At 35.3% G+C, this 25,521-nt stretch overlaps 1 protein-coding gene across 1 annotated transcript; it reads left to right on the plus strand.

Annotated features, from left to right (window-relative positions):
* Positions 1-283: 283 nt before the first annotated feature.
* LOC123659256 lies at positions 284-10,766 on the plus strand. The gene is made up of 2 exons (XM_045594504.1): positions 284-1,663; positions 10,671-10,766. Exons 1-2 carry the CDS (start codon positions 284-286, stop codon positions 10,764-10,766), a joined length of 1,476 nt encoding a protein of 491 aa, XP_045450460.1.
* Positions 10,767-25,521: the final 14,755 nt, after the last annotated feature.

A 25,521-nucleotide genomic window follows, 5' to 3' on the forward strand; every position in this document is an offset into this window, starting at 1 on the left:
ACGGTGCACCGCTGGCCGACCGCAGGTAGTTGGGGGCCCAATTAATGTGCCAGCCACACACGAAAGGCTGCCCCGCCAACTGTCGAAAAATCCCGGGATGCGCCATCGTGCCGGTTGGCGACCGGATGAGAGGGCCCGGTGGACATCTCCGGGGGGGCTCGGGCGTCCCCGCAGTCTCCAGTCCAATCCCCTTTTCCATCGTAGTGATTCGGTGAAAGTCTGAGGGTTAGTAGTGTGGAGCCTCGTTTCACTTCCTTCTTCTCACCTTCCTTCACTCGCCTTTATGAAAAAGAGTAACAGAATTAACAAGACAGCACAGCGGTTGCACTCCCTCTCACTCTCAGTGCACCTCTCTAACATTCGAGGTTTGCACTCCAATCTCGTTGCAGTCCACCACCATCTTGAGACTGAGAAACCGGCCCTACTGTTCCTCTCGGAGACGCAGATCGGCAGCCCGTCTGACACAGCATACTTGTGTTACCCGGGTTATACCTTGGAGCATAATTTTAAACCACACGCGGGTGTTTGCTTATATGCCCGCGACGACATATGCTGCCGGCGTCTTCGTAATCTTGAAGATCCCAGCTTCTCTAACTTATGGGTTTTGGTGGACACAGGAGTGGAGAAAATTCTTTATGTCTGTGTTTACCGTTCGCACAGCGGAGATCTGGAGACAACCAGGCTTATTCAACACCTTAGTGAGGCGGCTGATGCGGCTCAGCACCGGTATCCTACTGCTCAATTGGTAATGCTGGGGGACTTTAACGCCCACCACCAAGAGTGGCTATTCCCATACCAGCACACTGACCACGCTGGTAAAGAGATTCGCAATCTCGCTTTAGCGCTCAATCTCACCCAGCTGGTCCAGGAAGCAACAAGGGTACCCGATGTTGACTCGCATACTGCCAACTGTTTGGACCTTTTCCTGACAACAGATCCTGACCGCTATTCGGTTTCGGTCTCATCGCCTTTAGGCAGCTCTGACCACTGTCTGGTGAAGTCCATATCCGTCCATTCACCGCCCTTACCCTGCCCCAAAGGCACCCGTAGAATATGGCGATACAAGTCAGCAAACTGGGATGAGATGCGTTCTTTCTTTGCATCGTACCCATGGCGACAGATTTGCTTCTCCTCCGATGATCCCTCATCTTGTGCGAATGCTGTGGCTGATGTTCTGCGTCAGGGAATGGAGTATTACATACCATTCACTGACGCATCAGCATCCGTGGCAGCTCGACCCTGGTTTAATTCTGACTGTTCTCGTGCTGAAGCAGAAAAGAACACTGCTTACTTGGCCTGGGTCGACGCTCGTAACCACAAGACAACAGACGTGGGTCAGAGGAAGAAAGCCTATAACAGAGCCACTAAGTCCTGCAAGAAGGCTCTGCAGAAGGCTCGATTTGACCGCATTGGCAGAATTGGGACTAGACTTGCGTCATACCCACCTGGTAGTAAAGCCTTTTGGTCCCTGGCTAAAGCGGCCGAATCGAACTTCTGTCGCCCCTCACTACCTCCACTGATAAAACCCGATGGATCACTAGCCCACACCGCTGAGGAGAAGGCAAACTTGTTTGCTAATCTCTTTGCGGAATCCTCGCGTCTTGATTTAGGCAGCGCCACACCTCCAACTTCTTCGATTCGATGCGAGACGTCTATGTCTGAAGTCCGAATCCGTCAAAAAGAGGTCCTTAAAACCTTGCGCAATCTGGACGTAAATAAAGCTAGTGGTCCTGACGGAATACCTGCCATAGTACTCAAAACTTGTGCGCCTGAGTTGTCTCCAATCCTGACACGTCTGTTTCGTCTCTCTCTAGCGACAGGACAAGTGCCGAAAGCCTGGAAGCAAGCTAACGTGCAGCCTGTGCCCAAAAAGGGCAGTCGAGCTGACCCTGTCAATTACAGACCTATTTCCATAACGTCCATACTCTGTAAGAGTATGGAACGTATACTGAATAACCGGCTCCTGGCACACCTTGAGAAGAACGATCTCCTTAGCGACCGACAGTTTGGTTTTCGCCGTAATCGGTCCACGGGTGATCTTCTGGCGTATGCCACACACATTTGGAGTGAGGCTATCGAGAAACACGGGGAAGCCATTGCGGTCTCGCTCGATATCTCGAAGGCATTTGACAGGGTCTGGCATGACGGCCTTATTAGCAAACTTCCTTCATACGGCCTACCCACTTCTCTCTGTGTTTGGATATCTGACTTCCTGAGGGATCGATCGATCCGCGTTGTCATAGACGGTTGCGATTCCGATCGTTTGGCCATCAATGCCGGGGTTCCTCAGGGGTCTGTACTCTCGGCAACGCTATTCTTGCTGCACATCAACGACCTGCTCAAACCCGGAACTTTTGGGTATGCAGATGACAGCACCGTTGTCGAGCGTTACGTGTCCAACGCACGAGCGAGTGGGTCTGAGATCCAATCGCTGAGGGAAGCTATGATTCAGCGTCTGAACTTGTCCCTTAAAGCTGTCTCCGATTGGGGTGACGCAAACCTGGTCAAGTTCAACGCCTCTAAGACCCAGGCGTGTCTTTTTTCGGCAAAGCGGAGTCCTTTCCATCTGACTCCCTCTTTCCGCGGTGTGCCCGTGCCCATAACCGACCGCCTAGAGCTTCTTGGCGTTACTTTGTCATCCACCCTCAATTTCGGCTCATACATAGAGACAAAGGCTCAAACAGCTGCCAGAAAACTGGGCGTCCTCTCGAAGGTGAGACAGTACTTCACTCCGGAACAGCTTCTAAATTTATATCAAGCGCAAGTTCGATCATGCATGGAGTACTGCTCTCATCTTTGGGATGGCTCAGCCAAGTACCAGCTGGAGCTTCTCGAGTCGATTGAGAGACGAGCCAGGAGGCTCATCGGTGATGATGCACTGGTCGCTGCAAAGCTGCAAAGCTTGCATCATCGACGGAGGGTGGCCGGCCTATCGGTTTTTTATCGGATACACTTCGGAGAGTGTGCGCAGGAACTCCATAACTTGATTCCCCCTTCGCCCTTCCATCATCGTACAACCAGACGCTCTGCGTTACGCCACCCTTATATGGTTGACATTCCCCTTATACGCACTAAGCGATTCGCTAGTACATTCTTGATCCGTACAGCCAAAGAATGGAACTCTCTACCAGCGTCTGTGTTTCCAGAAAATTATAACCTGGGGATCTTTAAGTCGCGAGTGAATAGGTTACTTCTAGGTAAGCGTGCTCCATCTTAGACCGCATTTTCACTTATCATCAGGTGAAATAGTGGTCAAACGCAAGCCTATCATTGTATAAAAAAAAAAAAAAAAAAAAAAAGGTATAACGATGCCGGTGGGGGAGTCTGTGCGAATTACAACAATTATTGTAAATGTGCACAAGTATATATTTTACTGTGTATCCTGCGTCCTGCCTGTATGACAGGATCAGAAATGAGACTATCCGCGAGGGATCGAAAGTAACCGATATAGCCCACAGAATTAGCAAGTTGAAGTTGCAGTGGGCTTGTCTGTGTCGCAAGACCGATAGTCGCTGGAGCAGACGTGTCCTGGAGTGCTAACCGCGTATTTGGAAACGCAGTGTGGGACGTTCTCTGGCCCGCTGAACCGACGATCTAAGTAAGATTGCCTATAGAGGCTCGTTTAAGGTTACGGAAAACCGGGATGTTTGGCGCAAATTTGGGGAGGCCTACGTCGAGCAGTAGACTGCAATAGGCTGATGTGATTTATGTATCCTAATCGACGTACTAGACGTGAGGATGCTATTCAAACTGGAACCAGACCAAATAAACTTACTAGGCCGAAATTTTCTGCTGTCTCTAGCTGATCTGGGAAAGGAAAAATATAAATGTATTATTAGTACAATATTCTATGTTCTTTTGGTTTATTACATTTTTAATTTCTATGTTATTTAAAATTATAACTGGTTACACGAAGCCTGTCCCTCTCGCCTCTCCTTAGGCTGGTACCCTTCTAGCCTATAGAATTATACATAATTCACCTTCAATATTCAATTTCAGTTATTGATAAATATCACAGACATTACAAAACGATTCATAAATAAACATTGACCTTGAAAGGACGCACGCGCTAAGAAAGCTCTTCGAGTGTTGCGTGGCAACGTTGAAATGAAACGAATATGTATGTTTCCTTTATATTAAATAATATTTTATCATACGTTATACTTCATTTTGGGTTAAAATTAATAGAAATGAAATTGGAACTTGATGAATTTGTCAACAATATTTATATTATATATTATTAATATTTTGTCACTGGTAGTTTCTACTTTCTTCCAATTACTCCGGTGTGGAGTACACTTTAATTAGCCTCTAAATGTCCCACTGCTAGGTAAAAGCATTCTCCCCATAAATGAGAAATATGGGAACTAAATTCAATAGGATGCTCCACAGTTGATGAATAAATACCTAATATAAGTGGTTACAAATCTATGTATATACATATATGTACAGTGAGACACATCTCGACAGAGTATGTATCTAACTATCTATGATAACAAGTGGCATCGATGGCTGCACGTGTTTTCTTAGCATGATGTAGAGGCCTGCAAGGATACATACCCGGACCTCAAAGAAATACAAATATTTGCTCCCTGTTGAAACGGAAACCGCGATAACCGAAGTCAAGAGGACAACTTGCACTACTACACCAAAAATTTAGAAGTACATTTGCTTGTTTTGAATAGTGGCTGATCTCTGTCTCAAGGTAGCAATGAGCAATGAGCAATCAAATCAAAAAATCAGCTCTCTATCATTTCGGGTGATATTGATAAGATCCTGCTCTTCATAGACACCGCATATCACAAAATGATTTTTTTTTTTTCATTGAACCTGTATCATCCCAGGGCATAGACCTCTTTCTCCACATAGGAGAAGACGAAATGATAAATGATAAGAAAAAAGGACAAGATTAAATGTAAAACCAATCGTACATGTTCCATGCGTGAATTTTTATTATTTTATTCTTTAAAAATGCATAAAAATGAAGGTAGATGATAACCGGCGGTTTGATGTGTAATTAATATTTCATCGCTATGTCCGCGCGGGCTGCGGTGGTCGTATCCGCCCCGACTTCCGTCGCTCGCGTTTCAACAGCCTCCGCTTTTTGATTTTTTACCTTTTTCAACTCATTCCCATGACCTATACGTTTTTTGTAGAGATCGTTTTAACTTGATTTCGCTTGTGGTTAGCGTCGTTCCTTTCAGTTTTTGATATTGATCTATTAACTACATTTCCTGTTGTAATAATTGTGTTTGCAGGCAAACGAAGAAAAGCCGACTTCAATTATATCGACAAGTAATACAAAGTAGGTAAACGAAAAAATAGTCAAATAAATACGCATTATCAAAGATTACTTCAAAAGTTGTAATCAGATCTTGATGAAATTTAAATGTGACCACATGATAAACATCGGCTTTCGATGAAATTAAAAATCATCAAAATCGACCTCCTTCTTTTTTTTAAATTCGGTTAAAAAGAAAATTATTTGATTGCTTTTGTTTAAAATATATATATATATATATATATATATATACTAGCTGTGCCCGCGGCTTCGCCCGCGTTGAAATTAGTGTGTCGCAATGTTTTCCCGGCAAACTTCCAGTGAAACTCATCAAAATCGGCTTAGCCGTTCCGTAAACCTTCCTCTTGCCAATGGTGGAGCCCTCTCTCCAATGGTGAAACCGCATGAAAATTCGTTCATTAGATTTTGAGCGATTCGATCACATACACTTTTGGGGACTTTGTTTTATAATACACTAACTGTTGCCCGCGACTACGTCCGCGTGGTTATGAAGATATGCATTACTTGCTTTAATGCAAATTATTTTTTTATTTCAGTCACTTGAAATGCTTATCAAACTAAGTAACTTTTTAAAAGGCACAATTTAGTATAATTTAATAGTTATTTTTATAAAACCTCTCTATACACCACATTTTTTGTTTTATTTTCAGGCTGTATATGTTTCATACAAACTATCAACCCCAATTAAACCCCCTTAGCGGTGGAATATCGTAAAATCCGTTCTTAGCGGACGTCTGCTAACTATAATCTACCTCCCAGCCAAATTTTATCTTTGTCCAACCTGGATGGATAGACCATCCAGCAGTTTTTGAGTTCTCGTGATGAGTGAGTTAGTGACCTTTCTCTTTTATATATATATATATATATATATATATATATATATATATATATATATATATATATATATATATATATAGATTACGATGCATTATTTGGACACCTCCTTACCATCTATAGAGCATATATTTTCAGTTTCAAGTCTCTTACTTCAAAAACATAAGACTTTCATACAAACTTCCGACCCCGTTTTTATCCACTAAGGGGTCGATTTTCGTAAAATCAGTTCTTAGTGGATGTCTACGTCCTATAAGGAACCTACCTGCCAAACTTCAAGTTTGTAGCTGTTATAGTTTCGGAGATTTCGTGATGAGGGAGTCAACCTACCATCCCCCGTTTTAACCCCAAAAAGGAGTTGATTGCTAAAGGTACATTCTTTGGACACCTTCTCATCATCTAAAGAGCTTATATTTTAAATTTCAAGTCTCTTACTTCAAAAACATAGGACTTTTATACCAACTTCCAACCCCCGTTAACCCCTTAGGGGTCGAGTTTCGTAAAACCCGTTCTTAACGAATGTTTACGTCCTATAAGGAGCCTATCTGCCAAGTCCCAAGTTTGTAAGTGTTATAGTTCCGGAGATTTCGTGAATAAGTGAGTAAACCTACCATCCCCCGTTTTAACCCCAAAAGGGAGTTGATTTCTAAAGATACATTATTTGGATACCTTCACACTATTTATAGAGCATATATTTTAAATTTCGTCTCTTACTTCAAAAACATAGGACTTTCATACAAACTTCCAACCCCCGTTTTATCCCCTTAGGGGTCGAATTTTGTAAAACCCGTTCTTAGCGAATGTCTACGCCCTATAAGGAACCTATCTGCCAAATTCCAAGTTTGTAAGTGTTATAGTTCCGGAGATTTCGTGATGAGTGAGTAAACCTACCATCCCCCGTTTTAACCCCAAAAGGGAGTTGATTTCTATAGATACGTTATTTGGACACCCTCTCATTATATATAGAGCATACATTTTAAATTTCAAGTCTCTTACTTCAAAAACATAGGACTTTCATACAAACTTGCAACCCCCGTTTTACCCCCTTAGGGGTCGAGTTTCGTAAAATCCGTTCTTAGCGGATGTCTACGTCCTATAAAGAGCCTACCTGCCAAATTTCAAGTTTGTAGGTATTATAGTTTCTGAGATTTCGTGATGAGTGAGTGACCTTTCGCTTTTATATATATTATAGATTTACTAGCCTTACTATATATATTGTATTAATAAGTAATTATTAAGTTTGTTGTGTTAATAAGTAATTATTAACACAACAAACGCTGTGTATATATAGTAATAAATTCTCGGTAGTACTAGTAATGGCGGGAAAGTCCTAGCTTTAGTCACAGGTTTTCCCTGTTCGATGCTCTACATTCATATTTCAACCCTCAAGACCTTGAAGTAGTTAATTAATCTACATAAAACATACGTAAGACATTCACACACTAGCTATTTTTTTTGTATAATTCTTTGTTAATATATACTTAGAATAATAACATCGATGTGTATTTTCTTTGTACTCTATAGCTACACTAAAACATCATCTTATACTTAACAATATATTGTTGTCATTCTAGTCGAAACTTCTAAGTTTCCTGTATCTTAGTTATAATCTGTTATCTAAATAGTAACAAAATATATATGTATATATATATATGTGTGTGTGTACAAAATCAAAATATCGTCGAAACTTAAACGTTGAATGTGAAGCGTTTATTTATTTATTATTTAAACTGCAGTTGCGTATATTTGGATAAACACAATGAGAAAGTACGTTTACCTGCATGTGTAGTAAAAAGTGATCTAAAAAACTTGAGATAGTAAAGAAAATGCCAAAAATAATTGCAAAAGGCTAAGTTAGCTGTGATTTTTTTTTCAACAAGCTTCTTCTATGTTCTATGTGAATACAATTTTGGTTTTAAAATGTCAAACATAAAATGTAAATTTTAATAAATTCCCAAAACTATAAAAATACTATAATAAATAAATATTTACAACATACATACACAATTATCGTCAGTTCCTAAAGTAAGCAACTTAATGCTTATGTTATAGGTAACAGTCGACTGGTATACCTACATATATTTTGTTTTCGATAAACATACATATAAATAATACATATATAAAAAAATAAATATATACCACCCAGGATCGGGATTGGAATCGAACCCAGAACCCCCGGAGCAGAAACAGTCACTACAAACTGCGCCAGCGGGCTAGTCAATATGAATCAAGAATAAAAAATTAATTAGTTAACAGTCTTCCAGTAATTAGTCCAAGTCCACCGGGGACAGTTACAATGTATATATACATATTAAATACATTCTTACAAACTACATGCAACCTAATAAGTTACATTAGCTACTTATAAAATTATTACAAAGGAAATTTTTTAAATTTTTATGCTCAAAAAGATAAATAGTGCACTGTTTCGCATCATAACAGAATTCTGTGAAGCATTGTTCATAACTTTTATTATGTAATATATAAGAGTTTTAATCTTATTTTAGGTGATATTGGACCGTATTTTTTAACCGACGTCAAAAAAGGAGGAGGTTACTCAATTTGACCGTACATTTTTATTTTTTTAATGTATGTTCGGGGATACCTTCGTCGTTTATGAACCGATTTATATAATTATTTTTTTGTAGGAAAGGAGATATCCCTGGTTTGGTACCATGATAAGGAAACCAGGATTTGATATTGGGATCCCAGAGAAATCGATATGGGTGTACCGATTACCGATGATAATTTTTAATTTAATCGAAAGCCGATGTTGATCATGTCACATTTAAATTTCATCGATATCTAATTACAACTTTTAAAGTCATCTTTGATAATGCGTATTTACTTGACTATTTTTTCGTCTACCTACGTTGTATTACTTGTCGATATAATTTAAGTCGGTTTTTCTTCGTTTGCCTGCAAACACAATTGTTTTTAAGAATATAAATAAAAACGAGTATGCTTTAGACCATACGACTGAAATAAAACTTCTTTAGCTTCATTAGCCCTGCACTGTGTCTTAGATATACGAAACGTAACTAGCTAGGAGAGAAAGAGAGAAAGAAAATGTGTTCTCAAATCACTCTATCTTGCCTCTACAGTAATACGAAACGTAAGTCTCACTCTTCCTATCTTTACTAACTTATATCTCCCTCTCAATTTCCGTTCACCTCGCCCGATCACACTTTTCGTAACGCTCTCGTCATACATTCACCAGCTTACTCCCCAAGTCAAGCGTACCTAAAGAAGTTTTACTTTAAAATAAAGATTATCTCTTATGGTTTTACTTGCGTTAGCTTTTATTCTATTACTATAAGAAACATCCACTTTGGTGTAGTGGTGAGTGTGTCATGTTCGCACCTAAACACCGACGGTTTGCGGGTTCGATTCCAGCTCGGGATGAATATTTGTATTTGTACAAATATTTCTTTTCGGTTTGCATGTCTGTCCTTTTCCTGTCGGTCCCGGTTGTCATAATATACACCTGATAGCGATCGTTACATATAGAATATATCCGCCAACCCTCAGTAGAGCAGCGTGGTGATTAAGCTCCAATCCTCCTAGAGAGTAAGAGACGTGTGCCCAGCAATAAGATGTTGCTGGCTGAATCGTGAAAAAACAAAGTACAATTGTTTATATCTTCTGTATAATTGTTTAGTGGTTTAATATTTTTTTCTAGACAACCTTTGGGCATAGAACACGAAATAGCAGCAGTAATTATACAACAATGATAATAATGTTAAATAAATGTAATAAATATTAAGTCGTTTCAGACCTTATCAGAATATGAAAATAAATGTTTTTTTAAATGTCATCATCATCATCATTACAGCCTATACAGTCCACTGCTGGACATAGGCCTCCACAAGTTTACGCCAAAAATAACGAGAACTCATGTGTTTTGCCCATAGTCACCACGCTGGACAGGCGGGTTGGTGACCGCAGGGCTGGCTTTGTCGCACCAAAGACGCTGCTGCCCGTCTTCGGCCTATTCTGTTATTATTCTATTGTCTATATTCCTAAATGTATTTCTTCTTTATAACTTTACAATAAATTTCATATATCAAGTGTTTGTATATAAATATTCTGCAAAGCAATCGTGTTATACTTACTTAATAGTTTTATATTTTATTTCTATAGATATATACATAATAAAGGGCTTCTTATATCACTTTGCAACAACAAAACATCGTGCTTTTAGCGGCCGGAACAAGTCTTTTATCTGAAAGAAATGAGGTGTACGTACAATTACGTATAGTCAGTTCTATTCGCGACTAGGTGAGCCTTCATATTTTACTCTTATATCGATTATAAGCTTATTTTATAAAAAAAAAAAATAGTAGTAAAAGAGTTTTTACCGGCCGATGTTTTTAACGCCATCATTAACAATTTATTTCATTTTGTGGGTAATGTAACTGGCCGAATTTAACAGCACGACGTGGACTAAGAAGGGACCTTTGTCTTTGTTTGTGTAGCTCTTTGGTGCTTCGGAAAAAGACTGGTGAATACTGTTACGTGATGGTAATTTTAGGTGAAGGATTGCCTGTGGTCGAAACTGCCAAAAGTTTGCGACTTTGAAGACCATCTGGATCCGAATGGTCCAGAGGGCAGTCCAAGTCCATCGTGAATTAATTAAAATAAAATAAAAACTAAGTATATAAGATTATTTTTCTTTTATTGTGAGAGTACAAATAGATAAACTTAAGAAACTAAAGAAACGACATTCAAAGTTTATTATTCTATAAGTATTCTTCTTCACAAATTCTAATAATTATAAATAACTAAATAAATTTTACAACATTCCTTCTGACATCGTTTTATCTCTCTTAATATAAACTTTAATTACGGCCAGCTATGCTTGACATAATTTACCTAAAGACATTCCAAAGGAATTTCTTTATAATAATCAATCAATCTTAGTCCGTCTATTACAGATGATTTAGACAGTGTCAGACAGACACTGTGTTGCCTAGGACACTCTTCAGGAAAACGCAGAGTTGCCTAAGCTCTGCACCACCCTCTCGACCTCACTGACTAGGCCCACAGGAACGACGAGTAGATACGTGTGGAGCCAGTTCGGCTTCAGAACTCTTTCGCATTTTAGAGCTATGTCACGAATACTTGACGGAGACCCCATTCCGGGTTTCAAATGAAGTTCTCTCTTCTTCTCCAGGGCCCTAATGATTTTGAGCCAGGTTTATCACTCGGTCGCCTTTTACGACCCCCACGGGAAGGAAGGAGGTGGTGCTATTCTACTCGGCCGACACCACACGGCATATAATAATATAACAAATAATTATAAATAAAAAATATAAAACTAATCATAAATAACCTACTACGTATATACAGACAATACATATAAATCAAAATGTTAAAGTAAATTAATTAACCAACTATTTTCACTATAAAACTTAACAACAGAGTTGAAAACACAACCAATAATTGTGTTTGTTCGCAAATGAAAAAAAAACCGACTTCAATCATATCGACAAGTAATACGTAGGTAGGTATAACGTAGGTACACGAACAAAATTAAAAAAAGCACTAGTCGCCACTACGATTTTTGTAACTTAACCTCGATTTCTCTGGGATGCCATCATCAGATCCTAGTCTCCTTTTAATGTACCACCCATGTTACATCTCCTTTCCAACAAAAAAAGAACCATCAAAATCGGTTACCAAATGACGAAGTTATCCGCGATGAGTTCACGCCATTTTTGGCGCGAACTTATGGTATGCTATGTCCAGCAGTGGACCATATTAGGCTGAAATGATGATGATGATGATGATGAAGTTATCCGCGAACACACAGAAAAATATATATACAGTCGAATTGAGAAACCTCCTCTTTTTTTAAGTCAATTAAAAACACCAAAATCTTTCTAACACGTGGGTTAACCACAGCTAACGCAAGCGAAAAACGTTTTGAGACTAAAGATTTTTTCCAGTCAAATGTAGGTCACACTACATCGCCGTTTCTATATTGTGTTCAACCATAAATCGCAGCACGCGATCCGAAAATACCCCCATTACTATGTCTTCCAGCCCTCCGTTTGCATCCTCATCATGAAAATGAAATATATAATACGACCTCTACTGACCCTTGTATACTCACATAAAGTATTGGTTTCTTTGTTTTAAGTAAACTACAAAATGAGAAATATAATTATGATAAAATTTAATCGGAAAGTTAATAGTATCAGTCAAAAAATCAATTGTTTACGGGTTATCTGATGTTAAGTAAACTATTTTTTTTTAATTATAACGCTTTAAAATTTCAAATACGTATTGTTATAACAACTTGAATGTTAAACAGCAAATCCACGCTTAAATTAGCACAATCCCTAGCTCAAAATTCATCAACTTAAAATTTATTTTAACTTCACTTGCATGATTAGCTTAAGATAACAGACATTTGAGGGACTTTTTATTTTTATTTTTTACATATATAAGTCTGCAAATTATTGTATTTGTGCGTTTAATAAGTATTTAAAAAATGTTCATATATGGCAAAAAAAATGTAAATGTGCTTATAGCTACGTGATACTAAAATATGATCATAGTAACTATTCACACCCTCTAGTAAAAAGTTATAAGCCCATAATACTGTACGTATCACACACGAACACACACACAGAGACACACACAACACTCACACACAAACACACACACACACACACACACACACACACGTTTTACGTGATCGCAACGCAATGCCGTAAACGCTGTACTTCCCTGGCGAAAAGCCAACAATTTTAATTTACTACCGTTTCGGCAAACGCAATTCCGCTCCCAATATGCTTTCCGCATCCATTGGATCTTAGATCAACAGTGGCCGTAAATAATGGCTGACTAGATCTTATCACCCCATCTTTGAATATTTCAGACAAAAAAAAATAAAGAAATTAACTTTTTTCGTAATAATTTATTTAAAATATTATATTTACTTATTTAACTTTATTTCGCAACTTCAAGTCAAAATTCAAAATGGGCTTGAATTTTTTTTTCATGCGGAACGTGATCGTAAACGTAACACATACGGAACCTTCTATTTTATTTTCTTCTATTTCATCGAAAGAACGCAACACCTATTATACTTTGCAGATATATTTACAGATATATAATAATCATTGATTGTGTTTGTTAAAAATATATACTTAAAAAATGTACAAGTGCAAATCTTTACATTGTAGATAATATTTTTTTTTAACTTTTTGGAAACAGTAACAACTATACAATTTTTCATTTTTGGCTACGCATCACGCATAAAGTATTAAATGGGTTTTAGTAGAACTGGTTATAGTAAAGATTAGCAAGATTTGGTAACTCTAAACTACTACTGCGTACTTTTTATCCCAAAATTAAATACAGTTCCATATAGAGAAGGAATGAAAGTCAAAATGTGTTACAGTGAACGAGTCGCGGGTATAGCTAGTTATGAATAAAACGAAATAAGAGAAAAAAGTGTTATCCCACCAAGACCCAATCCATCTTATTAACAAAGGTAGTTCCATGCCGGTGACATTAATCCAAGTTTTGTTATTTTCTCGTAAAATAAGACATTTTTACTAATAATAATTGAAATAAACTTAAAACAAGAAAAAGTACTAGCACTTTTACATAACAATGCAAATTTGAATTGAATGCTAATTATAACTTGGAAAATCAAATTCATCTGATTCAAAACAGAGTTTCAATTTTCGAGTAAAACCACACGATGACAACTGTTAACCACACATTACTATAACAAAATACCAAAACTAAATCCTTGCTTAGTATCGCTAGTATATTTTTTTTCTTTGTGCTATTAAATTACACGCGCTCGATAAAATAATTACTCCTCAAAAGATGAGCCAGTTTTTTTTTTAATACAATAATTAACTGACCGACTTTATCCTTTGTATGACGTTAAACACGTGTTGTTAAAATGATAAATACATTTTTTGAAAATTTCTAATTTTTTAAGTGACTTTATTTTATTTTTATAAACTTTCTACAATCGATTAGAAAACTTATACAAATACGGTTGGAGTAGTTTCAGCCCCACTGGAGTTGAAATGTTTCCAAACTATAAAGCTTGCTTTACTTACTTGCTCTGTAGATTTACCCAAATAATTCTATACTTGCTTATTACTTATTAATTTTGTTATTTTTCCTTATCCTAGATGGACAAAGAGGTCAATGCCCAGCAGTGGAATTCTACTGGCTGAATCAGTCATGTTATTATTTTAAAGCCTATTATCCTAGACTTATCCTTCTAAATAAGTGGAATAATTAGTAGAAAAAGATTTTTTCCGAGAATTGGTACGTTTTGATTTAGCTCATTCATTATTATAAAGGACACTTTGTAATGACATTTTGGAATGTTTGTAATGTATTAAAAGGACATGTTGTTTGTATTTTTTTTTTTAACAAATTGTTGTTATTATTTTAAAAGTTTATAAATTACGAAAGAAAATGTATCAAATAGATTAATATACAAAGACCGTAAATAATTATGTAAATTAATCAACTTATGTAATAAACTAGAATATTACTATGTGAAAAAATATATTTCTTAATTATTTTACCTTTTGGTTACAAAATATGTACTTGATTTTTTATTTTTTATTTTTGTAAATTTTACATGTGTTTGAGCGTATGTTGTATCACCACACCTATATATAAACATACAGACTAAATAGCTTATCCAACTTGCAAATGTGAGGTGTTGCACAGTGGCAGGACAAATATGCCATTGCAGAATTCAGACATCTTTTTTCTGCCATTTCCGTCAAGTATCGTGTTGAAATTTAAAACAAAAAAGACAATTCCAAAAAATATTCTACTTATAATATTCTTAAGAAATCTTTCGAATTTTTAGTACATTTTATTTGTAGTTAAATTTTTCTTTCCAGATAAATATGATATTTTATTACATTTTTCAATTATATATTTATCTCTAAGAAATATTAAATTAGTTAAGTATTTAATTTTTAATTTAACCCGTAGAATGGTACGTCTTCATTAAGAATACGTATAACTAAAATAAGAACAATGGAATAAAAGCTTTTAATGCAAGTAATAAATTGAGTAATGGTGTATCTCAAAATATTCAGTTAGATTGTTGTACCTGACGCGTTATTAAGGGACAAAATCTTAACGAGTTTTTAAGCCTTTCGGAATTAGAAGAGAATTATGAACTTTATGGACTTTAGTATTAAACACAAATCAGAACCTTTTTGTATTTTTTTATCAAAAACATATTTATGATTTGAAAGATTCCCCCCATCTCCTCCTTTTTCTAAATTTGAAAAAAGTAAAATAATAACGTTTTCTAGAGTTAACATCATCAAGTATTTTGGGGTTTACATCGATTCTAAGCTGCTTTTCGATTATCAAATTGGTTATAATTATATCCGAGAGGGCTAACCGAATGCTTGTTTTTTTGCTGAGGATTTCAAAAGAATTTAAACATTTATCTACGCTTATAACATTATTTATTATATAATGCTTTTGTTAGATCTACTTTAGAGTATGCTTCTTCTGTGTAGAATCCTCAGTATAAGAATCACATCTCTAGAATAGAACGTATTCATAATCGTTTTGTCAGGGCCCTTGAGTCGACCACAACTATGACCAAAGAAATTTTGTTACCGCCAAAGAAATGTTTTTATGCCGCAGACCGACGTGTTCAACGGGATCAAGTAGTACTGTATAAAATCATATTAAGTCATGTTGATTCGCTTTATCTACTCTTGAGATTGTTTTACCATTCATTATGCATACCAGACATTATGCATTCCTGCAACCAAAACTAATTTTGCACGAAATTAATTTATTAATAAAGTTGTTGACGTATGACAAGTTTTTTTGTTAATTGTAATATATTTGATATTTCATTCATAGTTAAATTAAATTATCATTTTTTTTTTTACACTTTCTCTCTCTGTAATCCCAATTATTCGATACAAATTTTACTTGGTTTCGAAAGGCGCATCTACGCCACGTCCTTTATATTATGTGTTAAATAATCATTGGAAACTGTTTTGGTAATGACTTTTCAATATAATACATATTATATATGTATAAAAATAAATTATGTAGTGTTTTTTTCAATAAAAATGAATAAATAAATAAATAAAAGTACATAATGAATCTTTATTAATATAACGTCATTAAGTATTAACAGATAGACTTTATTAGATAAGAATTATTTAATTATTTTTTTATGAATAAAAAGAGTAACAATTTTCTGACAATCAAAAAATGATTTCAAAATTTAAAATTCATAATTATTTTATCACGCTTCAGTCTGTAATATCCCCCTTCTGGGCATAGGCCTCTTTCCCCATACAGGAGAAGAATCGGAGCTTAATCCACCACGCTGCTCCAATGCGGGCTGGCGGGTTGCTATCAGGTGTACATGATAACAACCGGGACCGACAGCTTAACGTGCTCTCCGAGGCACGGTGGGAAGATCCACAAGGACTGAATAACACCCAGACCATAGCAAACACCTGTATGGCCAATACAAATGTTTGTCATGTGCGGGGATCGACCTCGTAACCGCCAGCGCAACAGACACAATCCATGGCTGTGACCGTTGCGCCAACGCGGCGTCATTATTTTTAACCGACTTCCAAAAAAGGAGGAGGTTCTCAATTCGACTGTATTTTTTTTTTTATGTATGTTACATCAGAACTTTTGACCGGGTAGACCGATTTCGACAAATTTTATTTTAATCGAAAGGTGGTGTGTGCCACTTGGTCCCATTTAAATTTATTTGAGATCTAACAACTACTTTTCGAGTTATATCTAATAATGTGTTTTTACTTGACGCTTTTTTCGTCGACCTACGTTGTATTATACCGCATTACTTTCTACTGGATGTACCGATTTTGATAATTCTTTTTTTGTTGGAAAGGGGATATCCCTAGTTTGGTACCATGATAAGGAAACCAGGATCTGATGATGGGATCTCAGAGAAATCGAGGGAAACTCTCGGAAATCCGCAACAACTTTTTACTGGGTGTACCGATTTTGATAATTTTTAATTTAATCTAAAGCTGATGTTTATCGTGTGATTACATATAAATTTTATCGAGATCTGATAACTACTTTTTGAGTAATCTTTGATAACGCGTAGTTGCTTGACTATTTTTTCGTCGATCTACGTTGTATTACTTGTCGATGTAATTGAAGTCGGTTTTTTTTTCGTTTGCGAGCAAACACAATTATATCAGGTTCAATTATTCACGACAATAAAATATCACTTATTAGCAAGCGATCATTTCTAAGAATGACATTTTCACTTAAAGCCCCACTGAGACGCGTCCACTTACTCACTGAAAATACCCGAAATCTATTATGATTTGTGTTAGTGGTTCGTCGTAAAAACGGATTTGTCATTAACTAATAACTTACTACGCTTTATTTATTTACCGTCTTAGATATTAACCATAGCTTTTGTAAAAAATATAAAATGAGACAACGGTCATACATGCAACTTTACTATAATAATCATATATATTAATATGCAAAGGTTAAGATGTTTGCCTCGATTTTTAGAAAAAACCTCACAATTACTCCACATTAATTATACATAGTTATATCATTTTATAGATAATTGCTTGCTTTACCGGCATCTACAAGTAAAACATTTATTATTGCTTTTGTTTTTGTAAATTAATTAATTATTAAAATTATATCGTATGACGGCTTTAATTTTGAAACAACGTCGACATGATTGACGGTCGGTAATTTATTTACTTATTTATTGCAAATTATTCGCAATAAATATATTATTTATTATATAAGGTATTGCTAGTTTACAATTATTTTACTAGATTAAAAAGAAACTTAAAAGTAACAACTGTTCTGCTGTAGTGATCAATAAAACTTCATTAAAGTTGGTTGCAGTTCGATCCTCAGTCCGAGCGAATATTTCTCGATTTTCCTATTTAGTTCTTATTGGTTTCTCAGGCGTACCTCAGAGAATACTTAGTTTTTCTGTGAATATAGTAGTAACAGTGTGTTAGTAGTGTGTTAGTGTGTTACAATTATAATCATAGGAAATAAACAAAGAAAATAAACATTATTGTTACGAATCCGCTTCTTTCATTAGTTCATGGTTTGGTTTTTTTCTAGAAATCTAGACTAGGCTAATAAATAGATATTTCATTCTTATATACTTCTATTATTTTTATAAATACACTAACAATATCTTAATTTATTGATATAATTATCAGATCACACCCTTATTTTTGTTTATAGAATTTTATTAACAATATCTCAAGGTCTGTACACTATGAGTTTTAAGTTTTGCATTGTAAATATGTTTTTGTTGTTAAATTTCAATATAAATTGTCATATAAACATTGTAATATCTTTTTCAAAACATTAGTTTAAGTAACTTGTATATTATATCATTATATTATAAGTAAACTTATAATATAATGATATAATATCCTGATGTGAACATATATGGATGAAGTTGATATTATTTAATAACAGTTGCTATATTGTCTAATTCGACAGTAATCAATAACAACAAAATCCTATATATTTACATAAATAAAAATATTTTTACGCAACGTCTTTATGTTATAAAGTATAAATGCAATTGAAAGTAAGTCCATATTCTTAAGACTACATTGGTATGTCGTAACAATTTGAACATGTTTTTTAATAGTTTTATACAGAACCTTCGATTGATCTTTTGGATCCCCAACATATCGATGTGGTGTAGGCGGAGCTGAATGACGCATCGTCGCGCCCCGAATGCGCTCGCCGAGCCTTCACAGCGATCAACAGAGTTAGAGATTAAAGATGTGTCACAAAAAACTGTAAATTATAAAAACCATCAACATTTTTTTCAATGCGTTTTGAAATACAAATAATTATAATATATACAATTTTTTGTTTTAATATCTTTTAAACAAATAATATTTTTGGAAATGTTTCCAGTTTGAATCTTTAGTAATTTTACCAAATATTTGAACATATATTTCGTCGGTCTCGCTGCTGTTCTTTGGCAATCACATGAACCCGTATGTTCCGTTACTTGTTGTAAGCACCTGATAAAGATCTTTACTCTTGGTTGGTAGGGAATTATCCACTAAACTGTAGTGGAACAGCGTTACTGAGCAAACTCTGATCCTTTTAATATGAAGAAGAAGAGGTCTTTCCCGGTTGTAGTATATTTACAGCCTGACAATTTTTATCCACCCAGTTTTGTCCACCTGACTACATCACATTGTATAGAGAAAATATAGCTAAAAGAATAATTAATAGTTGCGTTTTAGCAAAAATGGTCTAATTTATGTTATTGCCTAATTTAAAAGCAATAACTGGAAGTCATATTGAAAAAATTAAAATAAAACCATTATTTTTTCCAGTGTGGACTATACGTCGATGTTCGTGTCCTCTGGTGGGTATTACAAATTAAGGTCTCATAAACTACAAATTACCGACACAATTATAAATTTTACACGTTCCCTCACTTATTGTTACTCATTAGGTATTAAGTGAAAGTACGTGTTTCAATCGTAGCACTGTTAAAAGGTTTGGTTTGGCACTGTTAAAACATTGAAATGAGAAGTTTAGTTAAGGAATAATTTGAAACAAGAAAATGCGATATCCTTTCACATGAATATAGAATAGGTACATCATTTGTAATCCAATATATAAAATTCTCGTGTCGCTGTGTTTGTAGTTAAACTCCTCCGAAACGGCTCGACCGATTTTCATGAAATTTTGTGTGCATATTGGGTGGGTCTGAGAATCGAACAACATTTATTTATCATCCCCCGAAATGTTAAGGGTAGTCCACCTCTAATTTTTTTTTAATTTTTGGATAAAATATTAATTTTTTATTTTATTGTGATTTGGCGTTGAAAAATACATACAACCCTAAATTTTGACCCTTCTGCCACCAACCCCTATTTTCTATAGCGTTTAGCGGCAAGACAACGTTTGCCGAGTCAGCTAATATTTATTTATATATGAACTTCTAGTTTCCGAAGCTATTATTTTTATATTTCTACAGAAACTTTTTTACACCCGAAGTATTGTATAAATCTAAGAAACAATTAAATAATATACCAGATTATAAATAAAATATCGTACATAATAGTATATGCTACTAAAAACAAATATTCTCTGGAAAAAATATTAATTTTAGGTACTTTGTCTATTTTATCTATTATTATGATTTTAATATTTATTCATATACTAGCTGACCACGCAAACGTTGTTTTGTCATATATGTTATTAACCCACTAAATCCCACTCTTTAAATTAGGGTTATGAAAAATAGATGTTGGCCGATTCTTAGACTGAATCTGTCCACCTGTTTCGGAGGAGTATTTTAACTAACAATGTGACACAAAAATTTTATATATAATATAATAATTGTTTGTATATATAATATTTTTTTTAAATAATTGTCATTGTTTTAAAGAGTGAAATTTAAAAGAATGACAATCTATGTCATATAGTAGGTACCTAGTTTATGAATATTTTTATTAAAATATATGTATGTAATGTATGTATTTATGTTTGTATTTCTATATTATGTATATGAATTATTTGCTCGTGTATATAATGTAGCGATTGCCACTAACTTTACCTTATTTTTCCTTCCTTTTTTCCTTAATATGAATTTAACTAATACTCAATTTTGCACACCTACAAAAGTCTGCTCTTGTACGTCCTAAGGTTTTATTTTATTTTATTTTATGGTTTACCAACAGATATACATCAAATATAGTATTTAGAGTACAGTATATAAAAATCGTCATGTTAGGATGTAGATCCAATTACAGGCAAACACAGCTTCCTCATTTAGTCATTAAGTCAAAATAATGAAAGCGAGAGAATAATAATTATAGGATAAGTTTAGAGAATCATTTTTTAGGTTAAGTTACGAGCTTTAAAATGTTTGACTAATTTTCTATATGTGCCAAAACTACTGTGAAATATGTCTATCTTTGTTTTTTGATAAAAAACGTTATGATCCCGACAGATTCTCGGCAACAAGCTATTGAAGCCCAATTTGGTTCTATATCCTTTGACATACAATGGCTTAAAGTTAACAATCCTAGAGTTACGCCTTGGAACAACAAAACCAATCCGAGACAACAGTCGTGGACAGTCCAATAGGCCTCTAGAAATCTTGTACAACAAGATTTGGTCAGCAATCCAACGGCGATCGACCAATGTGGTGATGTTAAAGTGTTTTAACCGATCCTCATAGGAATGCAGTTCTCTTATTTTTCCTTGGTGAACCGCAAGGTAGAAAAGAAATCTCTTCTGTATACGCTCTATTCGACCAATATGACAATGGTAGTGCGGGTTCCAAACACTAGAACAATATTTTAAGATGGAACGAACTAGGGCATTATAGGTGCATTTTAGAGCAGATATACTTTTAAAGTTCTTACAGTTTCTCCATATAAACCCTAGCATCTTAAAGGACCTGGAGACTATAGAATCAATGTGAGCAGTGAAGGATAACTTTTTATCTAGTATTACTCCTAAATCCCGAATTTGATCGACTACGTCTAAATAATCGTTTTGGACATGGTATTTTGTTAAAATAGGTTTGCGTTGTTTAGTGAATGTAATATGCTTGCACTTTTGAGTATTAAGGGGTAATTTATTATTTAATGTCCAGTCAGAAATACGACTCAAATCCTCTTGAAGCAAATCAGCGTCAGATGCACATTTAATCGTTTTAAAAATTTTAAGATTATCCGCGAATAAAGAGAAATTTGGGTGGCGAATTTCATTTGCCAAATCGTTTATAAATAACAAGAAAAGAATAGGACCTAAATGTGAGCCCTGTGGAACACCAGATTTTATTTCAAATTCCTTAGATTCATAGCCACAAACCACAACTTTTTGGAACCTAGGTGACAGATATGATGAAAACCATTTTAGTAGGTCTCCATGGCTTAATTTGTTCAGAAGTAAAGAATGGTCTACCCTATCAAAAGCCTTACTAATATCAGCGTAAATGGCATCAACTTGTTCACCTCTGTCGATGGCTTCTGTTACTTCAGTCACGTATGTGGCGAGATTAGTCATCGTGGACATTTTATCACGAAACCCATGTTGTTCCGACACTAATATAGGTTTAAGATGATTGGTTAAAATTAGACACACAACTGACTCTAACAACTTACCGAAAATGGGTAAAAGTATACCGAGAGTGGGTTGGCTGGTAGAGAATACTTTTAGCATTAAGCCCGCCTTTTGTACAATTTTTTTATGTATTATGTGATAAAATATTAATAAATAAATAAATGTTAGCGATGCCGCTGTAAAAATTAGCGCTGGACGTGGTCTATTCGTGTAGGTTAAATGAACTCAAATACTGACAGTATGGAAGAAACCTTCAGGCATAACATCATATAAACCATCATATAAGTAGCTAACGAACATTGCTGGAGACACCGAATCTTATCGTGTCTTATCTCATCGTGTCTCTTACTAAACCTAAATTTTTTATAATATTCATTGAACTTTGTGTGGCACGAATAAATAATTATTCTTAATAATTATATTTTGTAGTAGGACGTTTTGGCCTTTTTATTTCAACGTTCTATTTATTTATTCAGATTTTTAATATAAATCCGTTAAATTTAAGGTTAATAATATATTAACACTAGGTGTGTTAATATAATTGAATCAAGATAGCCTTGCAGACCTTTGTGACAACTTTGATGGTGACTTTTGAATATTAATGTCAGTTTTGTACTTTACTTATTGAAACAGCATTAATTATCTCAGTAGACAACAGATAACTGTAATGACTAAAGAAGGCTTAACTAAAGACAAAAGCACTGAAAAACTAAGCCATTTTACCAAAGTACGACTGATAATTTTATGGGTTTATAGTTATTAAGAAGAAAAAAAAATGCGGACGAGAAATAAGAATTGTCCACAGAATTGTCTACGCCTATCCGCAGTGACGTAGTGTGGTGAATTGAGCTCCAAACTTTTCCTTCTATATAGGCTCTCTCTAGGTAAAGATTATTTAGTACAGCTTATTTCATACCAGAACGACCGCCTAAATTAACAAGTTAAAATCAAGTATAAACGTTTACATGGAATTTAATTCGCTCAATAAAACAAAATAGTTTAATATCTTCAAATATTTCAATATTTCGCCAGTCGTCAAGATGTTGTCAAAAAGGTTTTCGCTTCGAACCAATTAATTTTTCAAATATAGGTCCAATATTGAACGGAATAAGGATCTATTTAGCTTATTATTATGTTTTATTTGTAAGAAATTTGCTCCCCTTGTTTACAGGACACCGTTATCCTCTGAGAGTTCTATAGAGCCATGTAAAATTCAAAAATTATTGTATCAAATAGATATTTCACGAATGGTATATAAATGTTCTTATTTTCTTTATCATTAAACGTTTATTATCTTTTATCATTAAACATTAATCTTTTCCTGTAAAATAGTCACAACCTCCTTTATTTCTTAATGTATAGTTAAATGTTTTCCATTAATTTAATTGACGACGAGACGAAACGAAACGATAATCGCTGGTCTGCATCATAACCACGCATAACCGCATCGAGCGGGCAGTTTTAAACGATAATAACAAAACAAACACAATAGTTGCCGGCGTTCCCGAACGCGCACAATAACAAACCACACACAGATAAGCCAATTCACAAGTTTCCCGACGTTCACGTTTGGAAATAGAGCGAGCGACGTCGCACCCACACCGGCGCGCCGGCCGGGGATCTACACACACATACATAGACGCCAGTATTAACTGAGCTGCGGTAGTCATATGTGTGCGGCTCGTTTGTACGCGGTCAGTGTCGCGCTACGTCATTTGATAGGTCAAGTTAAGTGGTTTCAGAGCGAGAGGGCGATAACGCGGCCGCACACAGGCGCGCAGATAGGTTTCCCGGGCCCGGGCGTAGTACTAGAGACACATTGATCCACAGCGTCTGGCGGCATTGATTGTGCAGTTTCCTGCAACGCTGGTTGCCGTGGCGACCGCCCACCTCTATCTGCACCCGCCGCCTTCTATTTAGTAACTTTAGTACACGACTTTATTAGAAAATTTTGTGATCTTTGTCCGTTAGACTTTCTTATATTCTAATTCTAGTTATATACTTATTTTTGTCTAAAGATTATTCCTTATTTAATTGTACTCATTATCTATCATTAATTAATATAAAAATGAAATATAAATTTTAATTTTAAAACGGTATTGCAAATGAAAGTTAAATGTAATATTTATTGAAACTATAACCTTTATTTTTTAAATTACCCGGAGATAGCTACGATGAATCATCAGTCATTTTCTCCCGTTAAGAGATAGGAAATGTTATTGAAAAATATATTCCGAAACTCCCGTTCAATGATATATTTTATAGCGCCTTTGTAAGTAGCACATAATTTACTCTGGAGTAAAAAGAAATGTTTCGTATATTAGAGGCAACGTATCGGGGAACGTACCTACAGCAGTTTTCGTGTAGTGGTGCGTGTAGTCGCTTGAACACTGACGGTTTGCCGGTTCGATTCCCACTCAGGATGGCTATTTCTATTTGTACAAATATTTCTATGGATGTCTGTTCTTGTTCTTGGGTACTATGCCCAGCAGTGGGATGTTACAGGCTAAATCGTGATTGGAGATTCAATGAAGTTATTCTGATTCATATTCTGCTGTGACATTTTCTTTTATAAGTTATGTGAATTGAAAGTAATTATAAGGTACAATATCCTCATAAATCAATCATTAAAATAAACTTTATATATTCAATAAAGTCGTATTTATATCTATATATATTGTATATATGTCGATAGGAACATGAGCCCAATTTGTAGATTATAGTATTGATCTGAAAAGGTAAACAACGTGTTAGAGATACACAAATAGAATAAAATCATAGTTCCCGCTGTGCGGAAACCACGTCGTGATCAGCGAATCTCAAAGCCCCACGGCGCGCCAATCCCCCCAGCGGGCGCCCGACGAGCTTACGCCTAATTGTTGGACAATCTACCGTTTTTTAAGGCTTAACATGTTAAATGATTTTTTTCCCGTAACCGCGTTAAAACTTTTATAAAGAGGCTTTATACTTTACCTAATAAATGTATTAAGATTCTATAATAGTCGAAGTTAAGATGTATTATACCTACAGATAGTTTTTCCACTATCTATACGAGACTCGTTATAATATAAATGTTTACGGAATCAAGGCGTCAAGTCACGTAAAAAAAGTATCAAAATATATTCCTTAATATTATTACATGTTTTACTGAGGATAAGGGACTACTTTTTCCATACTGTTTTCTCCCCTCATCACTGTATGTAATATGCAAAACATCGCAAAGTAATTCGGAACATACGCTCGCCGCGTCCGGC

Source organism: Melitaea cinxia, chromosome 13 (genome assembly GCF_905220565.1).
Source record: "Melitaea cinxia chromosome 13, ilMelCinx1.1, whole genome shotgun sequence".
NCBI lineage: Eukaryota > Metazoa > Arthropoda > Insecta > Lepidoptera > Nymphalidae > Melitaea > Melitaea cinxia.

Bases quoted from the DNA above. Each gene is read 5' to 3' on its own strand.
- LOC123659256 (XM_045594504.1), top strand. From the start codon at position 284: ATGAAAAAGAGTAACAGAATTAACAAGACAGCACAGCGGTTGCACTCC. The intron at 1,664-10,670 runs GTCCGAATCCGT...TGGTAATTTTAG, and splicing joins GCGAGACGTCTATGTCTGAA to GTGAAGGATTGCCTGTGGTC.